Here is a 15,456-nt window from a genome sequence, read left to right as displayed (position 1 = left end):
GAAGTAGTTGAGTCACCATCCCTGGATGTATTTAAAAGATGTGCAGATGTGGCATTTACAGACATGGCTTAGTGATGGACTTCACAATGTTAGGTTTGTCATTGGACTCAGTGATCTTAAAGTTCTCTTCCAACCCAAACAGCTCTGTGTTTCTATGACTCTGACTTGTGTTTACTCTCAGTTAGCCTGAGCACATACTACTCCAGCACTGAAAACAGAAAGCAGATCCCAAATTACCAATGATGGTGGCCACTGATCATGCACATTGAAAACAGCAGAATTGGATCCAAACAGACTAAGTTGCCTCAACCTTTTCTCCTCGTTCTAGCTGACCAATTTTTCTTAATTAAGTCAGAAGCTACACGTCTCAAAACTAAGCCTTTCTAAATCATCTTGTTATGACTGAAATTCAAGGGTATAGCTGATCCAAGAAGGAACCCCCTTTCTAACAGTTCAGAATTTGACTTGAGGAAAAGCCAGACCTACAGTGTAAAAATTAAATTGTCCTGTTTGACACTAACATCTCCTTTTAATTATGTTTGGCATTGGGGACCAGTGTATAATGGAAGATGACAATAGGCATGTGTAAAAAGATGTGTTCCAACATCCTTGTTTTTAAATAGGGATTTGTATACTTATTTTTGACATCCATAGCTTGATAGTAAAATTATCAAAGACTTCCTTCTTTTTTGTGGGAAATAAATTCTTTTAGTGGATGAGAGTTTTTTTTTCCCCTCAAAAGTCACCTTTGATTTCTCAATGGTCTTTTAATGTTCATCATTCTTTGTTTTGAGAAGTAACTATTATACATCCATACATCAATTTTTATTTTAGGAGTAGCTCAGAGGTTCTCATGACCATGATGGAACACACTGAAGAGATTTCAGAGCATTTCAAGGACAGCCATGTTAACTGGGACTATAAAATCCTTTGGCTAGAACAGTATCCATGATGGTCAAAAGACTATAGCAATAGTAACCGAGTACTCTTTTCATACAGGATTAGATTTAATTGTAGCTTTTAATTATGAGAAGGACTCTTTTTCCTGTTCTGAAATGGATTCAGGCTTAGCATTTGCCTTCCCTGTTCAAAGCAGAAAATCTAGCATCAGCCTGGGAGTGTGCACTGTATTTCTCTCCGTGCAGTGGTTCCTCAGAGAATCTGCCTGCCTGCAGCACTATGCCCCTGGGAGCAATGCCTCCAAGGCAGATCCGTGCTCCCTGCAGAGTAATTATCCTCCTTCTGAATAAGCCTTCCTACAAAACAGAAAATCCAGTTTACTCCTGCCGTGTGTCATAAGGGACAAACATTTCCTTTAATTGATGGTGCTTTCATGTAAATTCATCATTCAGTTAACTTTGTGATCTCAGCCTAAATAATGTTATTTTGACTAAGTGCTTAGCAGTTATATTGATTTGTAAAAAACCCTCAGGTTACTCTATCTCTCAGATGGACCAACAGCAGTGATTTATTAAGAGGCTGGCTTTGAAAGGTGTTCTGAATGTCACCTGTGGCCACCGATACTTTATCAAATATGTCACGTCCCTCCTTCTGACTTTTGACTGTGAATCTCTACGGATAACCTGAAGGTACATCTACATTGAATTATTTTTTGTCATTTTATTTTGAGTATGAACTGTGTTGGCACTGAAATATGGGCAGAGTAGCTGACTTATTTCTATGGCTGTGCCAAGAGTAACCTTGAGGAAGTTTAGTCAAATGCAGTGTAGATTAAGAGGGACATTCTGCTTCCAGATATACCAATTTAATAAACACCCCCACTCCCCACCCTTACTTATGATTAATCAGTAGACTTTCCTTGGATTTCTACTGTATGTGCCCTAACCATCAAATTGCCAGATCTCCAGTGGTGGAATTGTCTTCTTGGTTATTTTGCAGTATTTCCATAATGCCTAATGCTCTGGTTCCAATCAGTGCTTCCCAGCTGGGATCACAAAGCACATAAGAGAAATTAATGGAGTTTACAGAACTGGTTGTTCTGTGCCAAATTCAGCACTGACAGGCAAACTTGTATATGTGACAGTCATCTAGCAGTTAAGGTATCAAATATAAATGAAAGAATCATGGAAGGGTTGGGATTGGATGTGAGGAGCAGATAACTGGAACTGGCATGAATGGGCACAGCACTCTTTACATAAAGGCAATGATCCTTACAGAAACAAATTGATGTGTTACCCTTTTTCCTGCCTGAGTGACAAATAAATGCATGTTGTGCTGCATTGCTCCCTGCTTTCTCCTAAGCAATTTATACCTGGTTTTCATCATCTTTTAATCTAGAGCACTTTGAAGCAGCACAGAACAATTTTGTTTTCTCTCCATTTCTTGAACAATGTCCTTTCTTAAAGAAAAATTCAGCAGAGCCAGTTGCATGTGTTTATGTTGAAGTGAGAGGCAAGTACCTGAACACTGAATACTTCCACTCATGTAGAAGTCTGAAATCATAAAATCATAGAATTGAAACTTATACCTAGACAGATTAGAACTGGTTTTTACCATATTTTAGAATTTTTAGTTGATTATCATAAGCTAACAGATGGAGATAGTCCATATCTTATGATCTCAAAAAAATAGATTTTTCCTACTTTATTAAAAGAAGGCAAAAAAGAAATTCAGCTTTCGATATTAAGATAGCCTTTGAATACAACTGGAAGAGAAGTTTTTATATCTTTTTCATAATTCCTTGTGTTTAGTCTAAATATTAAAAAGATTTATCTCCTTCTTTTTCCATCTACTTTCTTTTTCTTTGCATTTCAGAACAGCTATAGATTTTCCAAACTGATTAACAGCACAACAAAAGGCCATTGCTTTTACTTTGCTTGAGCTTCCTTGCTCAGCAGCAGGATTCATGAGAGAAGTGTCAGGCGTGCCCAGCATTCACACACCAAATCTACTCGGAAAACTAAAGAAATCAAAACTCTTCAGTCAGCTTCTGTGAGCCACAGAAGCAACATAAGACTGTCCGGGACTGATGTTTTATATGTCAAACCATGAGGCATGTCTCTGTTGACACTAAAGTCTGCAACTTCAAGCTGTCTAAAGTACTGCGGTAGCTCTGCCCTCCTGGTACTCTGCTTTTGCACACACCTCTGTTCCTGTGATGTGTTTCATCCCCAGCTGCTGTGTTGGCCGGCACCCAGCTTGTCCCCCTTGGACTAAAGTTAGGCACCCTCCATCCCAGTTTTCTTTTTCCCAGTTCAGCTTCCAGCACCAACCATTGAGTGGAGTTCCTGGGACACTGTCCTTGCCAGTGCTCAGTACCCCAGGGCCCCAGTGCCCAGCACCAGCCCTCCCAGCAGGGAAGGCAGAACCCACTGCAGCTGTGGAGCTTGTAGAATGATGGCCCAAGAAATGGGGAAGACATGAAGCAGGGCTGAGGAGGTTTTATGTACTTTTATGTACTTCTATGTACTTCAACTAATATCCACTAAGGCAAATAAAATTTGCAAAGAAGCAAATAGTAGAAAGGGGACAGGAACTCCTGTCCATCAGCCTAAGAAGGGGATAATATATGGAAAGGAAGTTCATTTTCTGTTACAAAAGGGAAATGTTTCTTCCCATATGTATTACATTGCATGTATGACTGCTAGGGTCAAGAATTGGATGTGATAAAAAAGACACTGCTTCCCAGGCAACCCTCAGCAAGACAAGAGGGCACGGTCTCAAGTTGTGCCGGGGAGGTTTAGGTTGGACATTAGAAAGAATTTCTTTACCGAGAGGGTGATCAAGCATTGGAATGGGCTGCCCCGGGAAGTGGTGGATTCTCCATCCCTGGAGATATTTAAAAAGAGACTGGATGTGGCACTCAGTGCCATGGTCTGGTAACTGCAGCGGGAGTGGATCAAGGGTTGGACTTGATGATCTCTGAGGTCCCTTCCAACCCAGCCAATTCTATGATTCTATGATTCTATGAAAACTGGAACATACACAGGCATAATAATTAATGGCAAAAATTTTGAAAGTGACATAAAATTTCATGCTTCAGACCTTAAACCAATACTTATTTGTCAGAGACCACAGACCAAGCATGGTTAGTAAACTATGAATTACAGGGTTACTTCAATAAGCCCCTAATCTATTATGTAGTCATCTCTTAAGTCAGCAGCACATACCAAGTTTATCTAAAACAAATCTAGGTCAATTATTCATCTAAGTTATCCCATTTACTTCAGTAGAACCGCTTGAGTGATTAAAGCAAATAGAATTTGGTGGCAAGATTTGCCTCACAAATTCACGCCTCCATCCTCATACCTGATTTTGTTACAGTCTCCAATTAGTCCCAGATTTCTGTGGCTCTGAAACTTTGTTCCAGATATGAACTCATTAGCTGTGTAGAGATGGATTTTTTTATTCCCTGCTTAATATTTGATCTCTGTGACTGTAGCTTAGAAATTAATCGGATTTCTTCCTGCCACATTTAACTGTAAATCTGTATCCAGCTTTTCACAAACTTTCAGTGTTTCTCCTGATTTCTTCTCCCTGTTGAACATCTGTGGTTTTTAAATTTGTGTTTAGAGCTCATGATCAAATGCTTGACAGAATACTGCAGTAATTGTGATACTTGGTGGCTTTAAAATATGTCACCACAACAAAACAGTCAGAAATTACCAGAAAAAAGTGTTCAGCCTTAGGGAAAGGGGGAAAAAAAGTAATTGGCAGCTTTGGTTTTACCACAAGGCTAATTTTTCTTTTTTAGAAATATAAAAGATTACAGTAGCTATGACGGGTTGCAACAGGAGTTTAACATTTATATTCATTACATAGAGAAGTGAAGTTCTGCCCAAGTAGTAGGGGTACACTTGCTTGTGATGTCTCATTATCACATTTACCATATGTTTTATTATTCACTGCTATTCTTTTGCATGAAGACAGACAGTAAAAAACAGTCAAGTAGTTATAACAGTGGTAGCCTGTCATTTATTATAGATAAAAATAGCTTTCTGTTCTGGATTTCACTTACAGGAGCACCTCATTGCCTCTATTTCTAATGTTTCCCAGCACTTTGATCACTTGATTCTGCATTTGCAGGGGGAAGGTGAGGGAGCAGTATTATGGCAGCTCTCAGTGGAAATATTCCTTAGAGCCACTGATTAAGCTCATAAGACACTGTCTTAATTTCCAAGCTTTACAGCCTCTTCCTTCTTCCATGAACTTTCTGTATTCCGTAAAGCATCTGAAAAATACTGGGCTTTTCTTTATTCTTTGCTGATCTTAACAGAGCTGACAGGAGATAAGATTGGTGATAGGACAACAATATGGCACTTCAAAAGAAGCACACAGGCTCAGAATCTGAAGAGCATGTTTTCACATGTTTCACTCTGTTAAAGCAATTTAACTCAGAGGAAGATTCTCTGCAAATCTCTACCAGAACTGAGCAGCATCAGCAGCAATTCAAAATGTGCTTCAAATGAAGCACTTCCTAGCTCTGCCTCACTCACTTGTATTTATGATCACTCTTTTATTTATGGCTATCAAGATTCAATATTTAAGAGTAGTTTTCTCTAGGCTCACTTTTCCCATAGGTTAGCCTGACAAGACAGGCTCAGCGGTCCCAGGTATTAGCAAAGTCCTAAACTGGTCTTTTCTCTCCAGAGAGCTGCATCATAACCTCAAATGAAAAAGCATGACTGGAGAGGTGCTCCTTCTGACTCCATTGCTTGTCAGAACATTTTTGTATTATGGGAAGAGGAACTCTTGTAGAATCCCTTTTGGGTTCAAGTAACCTCAATTCCAAGGTTACCTGACCTGAGACACTGTTGTAATGTCCAGTGCATTTAAAAACAGCAAAAAAAGGCAAACCTTTTCCCTATGCCATTCATTATACTGGTCTCTTCATGTATACATTATACTATTTCAACATTATTGATATAAGAAACATAATAACTTTCTTTATCTTCCTGCAATTGTACAAGATTTTCCTATACCAAAAAGCTATATCATTATGCATTTGTTTCAGTTGCTAATTTTATTGATCATGATTCTATGTGCTTTTGGAAAAAAATAGTTCCATAACATAAATGCTGTTATTGATACCAAAATGCATAGTGGGCTTAGGCAATTAGAAAATTCAGCTGAGTGATATTAATGACTAAAAGTCCATCCTGCAATATCTCTAAAATTTGGTAAGGAAGCACTATTGGCACAATTATGCATCTGTAGAGCTTTCTTGAATGTTTTATTGAGACTTTGCTGCAAGGCAGAATCTATGTTAAACCAGCCTCAGATCTACTTTGCTCACTAAAGTTTTAGTTCTGTTCATGTGTGTCCAGTTCTCTCAGTGTTTCAGACTTATTTTTATACATGTATTTCCATATTCTCTGCATTTAGGTTTATGCTCAGTTAATGTTCTAAGGATTTAAGGCTTCCTGCAGGATAGTAGCTAAAAAAGTCACTGCCTTTGGTATTATAATTTTTGCTTGTTGTCCAAGTATATAGTAGCTTTGCATATATTGTGATGGTTTTTGCATGCATGGCATTTTCTGTAATTAACTGTGCTGTGGATATTTTTTAAACATATTCTTGTATAAGTAGCAAATCTTGCCTAATTCCAGCCAGTACAGCCGGAACTATTTTTAAAGGTGTGGCATACTGTAAAATAGAAGTTTCCAAATAGTATTTTTTCCAGTATATTTTTTTATACTTTCTTAATACTGTGTTTCAATACAGAGCCCAGAGTTCAGATGGTAAGAAGAGGGGGGGAAAAAATCCTCCTTTATTTCTCTTATCAATTTGACCCTATGCAGGAACAACCACAGAAGCCCCATTGTGTACCTACCCAAGAGAAGTCTTATGATACACAAATCCTCATTAACTCTCTTTCATCTTCACCATAATCTAAGAACCCAGTTTCCACCCCTTGCTTCCTGGTTGCAATAAAATATTGCTGTGGATACTCAGCTGACTCTGACACTTTCAGCTAATAGTGAGGTTTACAAAGAGCTCTGTGTCTTCATGTTTAAATAGCGTATTCTTAATATTAAGGTGATTTCTGTAATGAAGTTTCCATCAGATTAATCTTGATCTCTCTTTTTCTTTTTCCTTTCTTTTCTTTTTTTCTTTTCTTTTTTTTCTTTTTTTTTTTTTTTTTTTTTCTTTAAATTCCTCCAACAGCTGTAACTTACACAAGTTACAAGAAAACACCACCACCGGTACCCCCTCGTACCACTTCCAAGCCACTGATCTCCGTCACGGCACAGAGCAGCACAGAATCCACCCAGGATGCATATCACGACAGCCGGACTCAGAGGATTTCCCCCTGGCCCCAGGATGGGAGGGGGTTGTACAACTCCACCGACAGCCTGGACAGTAACAAGGCCATGAACCTCGCCTTGGAAACCGCCGCTGCCCAGCGCCACGCGTCTGAGAGCCAGGGCACCTCCATACGGACGAGTGACAAGGCCATTTTAGTGACAAAAGCAGAGGAGTTTCTTAAGAGCCGACGTTCCTCTATAGGGATCCAGGTAGCCTTTCATTAATATCTGTTCTGTGATGAATTGCTTGTCCTCTTTCTGAAAATAGCATAGAATGAGTCACTCGGCTTCACCAGCTCTAATACGCTAACAAACAACCCCTGGCTGCTTAGTGTTAATTGTAATTCACGTCATGGCAACGTGGCTGTGCAGAAAAGTCTTCAGCTAATATGCTGTACCTGGAAGAAAATGAACAAATAAATCTCTAGGGAGGTTACCTGTCGTTAACACTTGATCTGAAAATTATACTGCAGAGCTACAGGTGAACAGCATGTTCATCTCCTTCCCTCCATGAATTCACAGTCCTTTTTATAGAATGATACCAGTTTTAAAATGCTTCACTGTACTTTTTTTCATTCTCTTTCTCATTTGACCTTGGAAAATGTGTAATACTGCTGGATCTTCAAGTTACTCTACATAAAAAGATCTCCCACATCCTTACTTTTAGTTGTTCTGGGGAGAACATATCAAGGACTAGAAAGAAGTGTACTGGGGTAGATACAGCATAATTATAGATGCCAATAATTGCAGTCTTTGAGCATTTCTCCATTTGTCCACCAAAATATACGATATTTGGTTTACCTGACAAAATGTCTGTAAGACTGTGTAAAGCTCAGTCATCTTGTGTTGTTTCAGGTAAATAAGACGACTCCAAATACAAATTCCACATGCTATTCCTTCTGATAAATGGAAAGCACTGTAAATAGCAATGATCATTTGTTTAAATCTCTAGGAAATACCAAGTAATAATAAAAATCAGAAAACTGAACTTGCAATGAATGCAAAGTCCTTTCAGACTCAGTAGTAGTGGAAAATTTAGGCTTCTGTTCTGCTGTCATTTAGATTTATGTAGTTTTAAATATGCAAATATTTCCCTTTACATCACTGGGTTCACTTGTGTTCCTAAAAATCTCTACTCTTGCCAGATATGTATCATCTGTAGAGGAAATGCCACGCATTTTGGCATAGTTACAGGTATTGTGAAGACAGCAACACAGATCTTGAGAACATAATAGTCCATGTACCAAAGCCCATCAAGTGACTGTTCATCTACTAGGAGGTATACTATTTACTTCAAAAAGCAGTGACTCCATTTCCATTAATTTCAAAATACAATCAGAAAAAAGCATTTAAGTATTTCACATCAAATGATTGAACTTCACTGTTTAACACCTTACTGTGGTACAGTTCTGCTGGTGTACAACATATTGGACTAAGGAGAAGGCATGGGCTTTGCCAGCAAGTTGCTTTTCCATTTCTCAGCATAAAAGCATTTGCTCCTGCTTTTATTCTCCTGCACACAGGAGAATAAAATGGTATTTAACAGCAACAGTGAAATATTCAGATGGCTACTTAGCCAGTGTTTTACAAAGTAATTAATGTATCCTAAATTGTTCAGAGAAAGGGCTTAGCAGATAACAGGGAAAAGCTCAAAGGAGCAGCAGATAATTTTGCGTACCTTTTAGCCCCTAACCTTAAATTTACTCTTCAGAAAGGAATAGTATCTACTGTTGTTCTTATCTCTTCTTTACAGCAGCTGTGTACAGTGGTATTTAACAATGTTTGTATCTTCCTTCAGTCAGTCCTGGTATTTCAGCAATTAATTCTGAAACTTTGATCATATCACTTGATCCTGGTTTGTACTACAGGTGATGACCAGTACTTTTCACTGGGCTCTGACCCACTTTGGTACCCGTTGTCTCTGACCCATTTTTGGTGGAATGCTTAATAATATGTGCTTATAATCCGCAAAAACATCTGTGAAATTATTTCTGTGGAGTCAGCGGATCTCCTGTAGCTACTCATCATCTGATGCTTGGCCCCTAGTACTGGTCCTCAGGTGCACACACTAAGGCAAATACTGTTTGCAACAGCAGGTCTTAAAAGGATGAGCTGTTTGTTATCTTTTGAGAAGGGCAAACTGGTGGTTGCACTATTTGGCATTAGATAAGGTAAAAATTGCAAAATTACCCTCCCCACTATCTCCTCAGAGAGTGTTTTAATTGTTTGTGGCTTTTTCTGCTGGAAGTTTCAAACTTAACATCAGTGTGAAGAATACTTTTCTGCAGCATTTCTTTGCAGAAAATGCATTTTAAAAAAAAATTTGTAAGAGTTGTAAGGAATAAACACGCAGGGTAGAATACTCTTACTGCAGACTTTGTAAGTAGTATTTGGCCCTTCCAATATAGATTCATGCCCTCAAAATATAGTTGAAGCATTTAATTTCTTCTACTCTTCTGCATCACAGCACCTTAGAAAAGGATGGGGTTTATTTGCATATTTTCTTGATTGACTAAATGACTTGTTTTCTCATTAGCATGCCATGCCAGGGAAATGCATTGAATTTGCATTAATTTGCATTAATTAATTTGCTATCAGGATGGTTAATTTGTGCATTTTAGAATTTTTCATTCCTTAAACACATTGGTGTGAGAATGCCATTGGACCCTCATACAGCAGCAGAGAGGCACAAAGATAAGGAATGACCAGCCATGTCTCTGCATGTGGAACTGCTATATAGTCCCAGGTCTTTGATTGTGTAGTGTACATGTAATGAATAGAAGTCCTTTTAAAAGTCCTGGTGTACTAGGAATATGCCATAGGGTTGATACTCACATGCACAAGGAGTCAAAGCTCCTAGGGAAGCTCTTCGCTTACTGTAATGGTCACTAGCACCCAGTCTGCAAGGACAGAGAACAACACAGAGATGGTAACCATCTCACAGTATGATAGACATATCCCTGGTCAGAATTTTGAACCAAAAAAAGCTTAAAAACCAAAGCTTTTTCTAGAAAATAGTTGGTTGGTTGGGTTTTTTCATTGCCGAAAAAATAAGAATATTGTCAGACATGTCACTAGGCATTGGGAAAAAATGTTGATTCCTAAATTCAAATGAATTGCAAAATACTGATTCTGAGATTAAAGATTTAGTCAGCACTTAATAATATATAGAGAACAAAGAATAAATCTAATTGTACTAGTAGCTATAGTCTTCATATATGTCTTCTATTGTGACAGCAGAAGACCAATCAAAGTATTTGAATTTAAATGAAAGGTAGGGATTGTCTAGAGTAAAAGAACCATTAAGTCAAGAAAAGGTCATGGCTAATATATTTTTAGGGATTTTCCTTGCTCTTTTGCATACCCTTATATATCTGCTAATAAAAAAAACTGCTCTAGTTAAAACCCATTTCATATTAAAAACATTTAGATTGTTAAATATATGAGAAAACATGTCAGAAATTTTCTCCTTATTTATTTCAAGTATTTAAAAACATGCAGTTCATGGTTTCTTCTCTATTTCAAAGACATCAAGCTTCTCAAAATGAAAAGAAACCCCAGAAGTAGATGAGATGGAAACAAATATTCTAAGTGTGGAGATTGATTCATGATGATATTTTTGGAGATGAGCATTAATTGTAGCATAGAGAATGGACTCTGTCATCTTCATTTATCATCAGGAGATCACACTTCAAAATATCTAGGGTGTTTTTTTAGTCTCCAGATTCTTCATTAGATAAATCACTATTATAAATCAAAAGCTGTGTTCAGGAGGATTAGTGCCTAATTTTTTGTGTCAAAGGGGGATCTTCTGCATAATACTTAAATATATTCAACAAAAATAGTACCATCCTATGGTAAAAACTTTGTTCAAGAAACTCTGTAGTCTCTAACCAGAATTTCCCTTTAAGGCAGAGAATTTTGTACACACATGGCATATTTACTTCTATGAGCACCTGCATCTGTATTGTTTGTTTAGGTTATAACCATCCTTGTCAGTGCTCCTTTTCAAGCATACAGGTAGCAATCAAAAGAAATATTTTCATTTATTACACTGATCTTTAGATAGATCATAAGTGATCTGAAGTTTTAGAGGTAAGTCTTGCTCATTCTGCTCCTAAAATCAGTCTTAATGTGCTTTTGTGAGAGAAGTGCATTAAGTCCTTGGCCTGCAAAAGTCAGTGAAAGTTTTCACAAGACTTCCATGGTGCAGAGGCCATAACTTGGCCTTTAGAGTTAACATGGACCTCTACATGTATATAAATATGTATCTCTCTCTAGAGGAGGAGAGAAGTCAGAATTGACAAGCTTAGCTGATTAGCAGAGGTCCCATCCATGGGACCTCTAAGGTTATTTTAGAGCTATCTAATTTTTTACAGATTGCTGTTGCTCATTTTCTTACCTGTCATCTAACATAATGAAACATTCAGAGTGGGGAAGGCCCAGATTGCTACCTGAGAATATTCGTTGGTTTAGAACAATCTCCCACTCAGAATTAAACAGACAAAAAAAAGTTATGAGCCACCACTGTTGTGTGCATTATTTTGCTGTTACTATCTCATATTAGGTTGACATGAATCCCATTTCTAAACTCTGGTGTGCATCTTTATCAAAAAGTGCTTGTAAAAGATCAGCAGAAGTTTTCAACGCGTTGTGGGATATTCTTACTTACTGGGCCACACAACATATTTGAACAGTCCGGAGTTCTACGGAGCCCCATGGTGAAGCACAAAAAAAATCACTCAAGCATGAAAGTGTAGGTCTATTTTGGTGGTTTTTTAAAAATTATTTTGAAAGAGCATATGTTTCTTGGCTGATAAAAGTATTCTACCACTTAAGGAAGGCAGTAGCAGTTAGTAATGTAGTTTTATTTCAAGTATTTCTCCTTCTTTGAAGTAACTGCATACAAATGAGATCTCCCTGTACCTAAAAATGGTTATCTGCATTCCCAATTACAGGTACTTGATCTACTGTCAAATGTAGTGTTTTCTGCTCTTTTTTTTTCTCCTTGCTATCACTGAGAAGCCAATGCAACAGAGGAAAGGAATTATTTCCCTTCCTGTGCATCATCAGAGAGATTGCTTATTAAATTCTAATTATAGAACAAATCGGTTACAGCAGCAAAACCCATTGAGGGCAGTGATGTTGCATGGGGAGAGATAATGTGGCCTGAAGGACTCTTATTACTGATACTTATGAGGGGGAAGTGAAAGACACCAGGTTAAAACCTGTTTTCTTATGCATTGAATATGTTAACTTCAAGCCTCCCACAAAATCAGTGTGTATAGAAGATTAGACTGGAATTTTTAGGACACTACAACGGTAAATTGCAGTGCTCATGTTCAAGAGCAGAATAATACTTTCATACAGAAATAAGGGTTGTTTTTTAAGTAGTAACAATTATCAGCTAAAAAAAGCTTAGTAAATTCTTAGAGGGAATAATACAGTCAGTACATGTATCCTTTTCTAGGTTAAGTGACTGTAAATAAACCAGGATTCACTATACCAAGCAAGTTATTTGCAATAGTGATTTGCCTTAATTCAATTAATTTTGTGTTAGTATAACTTACTTATGGATTGCTTGTTACTGAGTCAGTGCCAGGATCTAGTTATTAGTTTCCAAATTTTGAGCTGGATTGGTCAGCAGTGACTGATCACAGGGGATTCATAGTATTGTCTGCTCCTAGTATTGGCAGCAGAAAACTTGGATGGGAGTGTTTTGCCTTTGTGACAGGTAAGACAAATAAGACAGAAGTAATCTCAAAATGCTAAATGGCAGGTACTATTAACCTTATGGGCATTCTATAAACCCATAAACCAACATTTTTCATGGCATAAACTGGCAAAATTTACAAGAAGTTTTCATTCTTTGTTTGCAAGGAGGGAGAATAATGACCTGCTGTATCAGATTTACTCTTCTTTCTTCTGCTTTTGGTCTGTGTCTTGCTATTTTTTTGTTTCCTCTTCTATGTGAGACTTCCTCATAGCCAGACATGATTTGTCTCATTGTGCTTTACTGAGATTGTGGGCCAGTTTGCAAATATTAAGGCTTTTAGAACCCATGTGAGTATTAAAACAGTAATGAATCATGGAGAATAACAGATTTACTAAGACTTATTTTAGTTTCAGGAGCCACGCAATCAGCCCAAATATATTACTTTTTCTCCTCTGCTCATTTGAATCTAGGCTGGCTAGTCTGATAAAACCTAAAGTGTTTCCTGCTGTCTTCTAGCAGGAGTCTTTATAATATATGTACCTCAGAAATGCAATTTATTTGTTCATTTGTTTCTTTGTGAGTGCAAATTATTTTATTCTTTCCCACTTTTCCTTGTTTTGGTGTTTGCTCAATTTTCCAGATCTTTTTCGTTAGACTTGTTGATTTTTTTTTTCAGTGTTTTCAGTTCTAGATTACATGCACACATACACACAAAATGGCATTTCTCCAGCTACTATAGGGCACAGTGAGGAAATTAAATCATTAAAATAAGAAAGCAATTTCCAGGTCATTCAGCCAGTGTCAGCCTTGGCAAGGTGGAGGGATGAATAATGTGGCAAAAGCTTGAATTTAGAGGTAACTAATTTCATTTTTGCTTTGATATATAGGCCATCTTTTTCCTGGTAATTTTGTTTTGAATAACATTTCAGAGCAGATTACTACATTTATGCCTGTAAATTCTAGCTGTCAATTGCATATTTGGCAAATTATTCAGGATATGCTTCTAAGTGAAATACCAATCCAAAAACACTTGAAAACAGGTAGGTAAAGAAGACTTTTTCTAAATATATTGCGTCAATAGAAAGATACCGGTTTAAAATAAAACACCATAGTGAATCATCAAGTCAATAAATGGTTTGAGTTGGAAGTGACTTTAAAGATCATCTATTCATCTATTTCCAACCCCCCCCTGTTATGAATAGGGACACCTTCCCCTGGATAACGTTGCTTAAAGCCCCATCCAACCTGGCCTTGAACACTTCCACGGAGGGGGCAGCCACAGCTTCCCTGGGCAACCTGTGACAGTGTCTCACCACCCTCACAGCGAAGAATTTCTCCCTAATGTCTAACCTAAATCTTCCCTCTTTCAGTTTGAAATCATTACCCCTTGTCCTATCACTATACTCCCTGATAAAGAGCCCTTCCCCATCTTTCCTATGGGTCTCTTCAAGTTCTGCAACCCCAACTCTCTAAGCCTGTCTCAGAGAAGAGCTGCTACAGCCCTCTGCTCATCTTCATGGCCCTCCTTGGGACTTGCTTCAACAGCTACACACTTTCTTATGTTGGGAACTCCAGAGCTGGACACAGTACTCCAGGTGGGATCTCATGAGAGTGGATTAGAGGAGAATAATCACCTACCTTGACCTGCTGGCCATGATTTTTTTTTGATGCAGCCCAGCATACACTTGGCTTTCTGGTCTGCAAGCGCACATTGCTTGCTCATATTCAGTTTTTCATTCACCAGTACCCCCAAGTCCTTCTCCACAGGGCTGCTCTCCATCCCCTCATTGCCCAGCCTATATCCATGACTGGAATTTCCCAGACCCATGTGCAGGACCTTGCACTGGGTCTTGTTGAATTTCATGAGGTTCACAGAGAGCTTTCCTCTCTATCAAGGTCCCTATGTATGGCCTCCCTTTCCTCTAGAGTATCAGCCACACAACTCAGCTCAATGTCATTCACAAACATGTTGAGGATGCAATCAATCCCACTCACCATGTCTCTGACAAAGATTTGAAATAATACTGGTCCCAGTACAGACCCCTGCAGGACACCGGTCATCACTGGTCTCCACCCAGACATCAAGCTGCACTCTTTGAGTGCTACCATTCAGCCAATTCCTTAAACACTGAGTCTACCCATCACATTCATGTTTCTCCATTTTAGAGACAAGGATGTTGGGTGGGACAGTATCACATGCTTTCATGTTGTCAGGCATGATTTGCCCTTAGGGAAGCCATACTGGCTGTTCAACACTGTTCTAGCTGTGCTCCAGAGTACTGACTTCATCGTGCCAACTTACCTGATGTGAAGAATCTTCAAGAATTCTGACAGGGTCAATGACTCTTATGTTTTAGGATTGCCATTCATGATCACTTATTCTGTGACTCTCCTTTACATTGTCATTAGACCTTGTTAGAAGTCCTGCCATGTGAGACTGTGCGCAAAGACCCAGACTCTTCTCCATTTTCT

The 15,456-nt window shown here is 38.3% G+C and overlaps 1 protein-coding gene across 12 annotated transcripts in view; it reads left to right on the top strand.

Moving 5' to 3' along the window:
- The window catches only part of DLGAP2 (DLG associated protein 2), a 359,052-nt gene that overhangs the window by 319,988 nt on the left and 23,608 nt on the right, over positions 1-15,456 (top strand). For all 12 annotated transcript variants that reach the window (XM_071741783.1, XM_071741780.1, XM_071741784.1 and 9 more), the window contains one exon: positions 7,129-7,478. In XM_071741783.1, the coding sequence (XP_071597884.1) occupies positions 7,129-7,478 (350 nt within the window). The remainder of the gene's footprint in view (positions 1-7,128; positions 7,479-15,456) is intronic.

This window comes from Heliangelus exortis, chromosome 3, assembly GCF_036169615.1.
Source record: "Heliangelus exortis chromosome 3, bHelExo1.hap1, whole genome shotgun sequence".
Classification (NCBI taxonomy): Eukaryota; Metazoa; Chordata; class Aves; order Apodiformes; family Trochilidae; genus Heliangelus; species Heliangelus exortis.
Note: the sequence above shows the minus strand (reverse complement) of the source record. Positions and strands in the feature narration are given on the sequence as shown.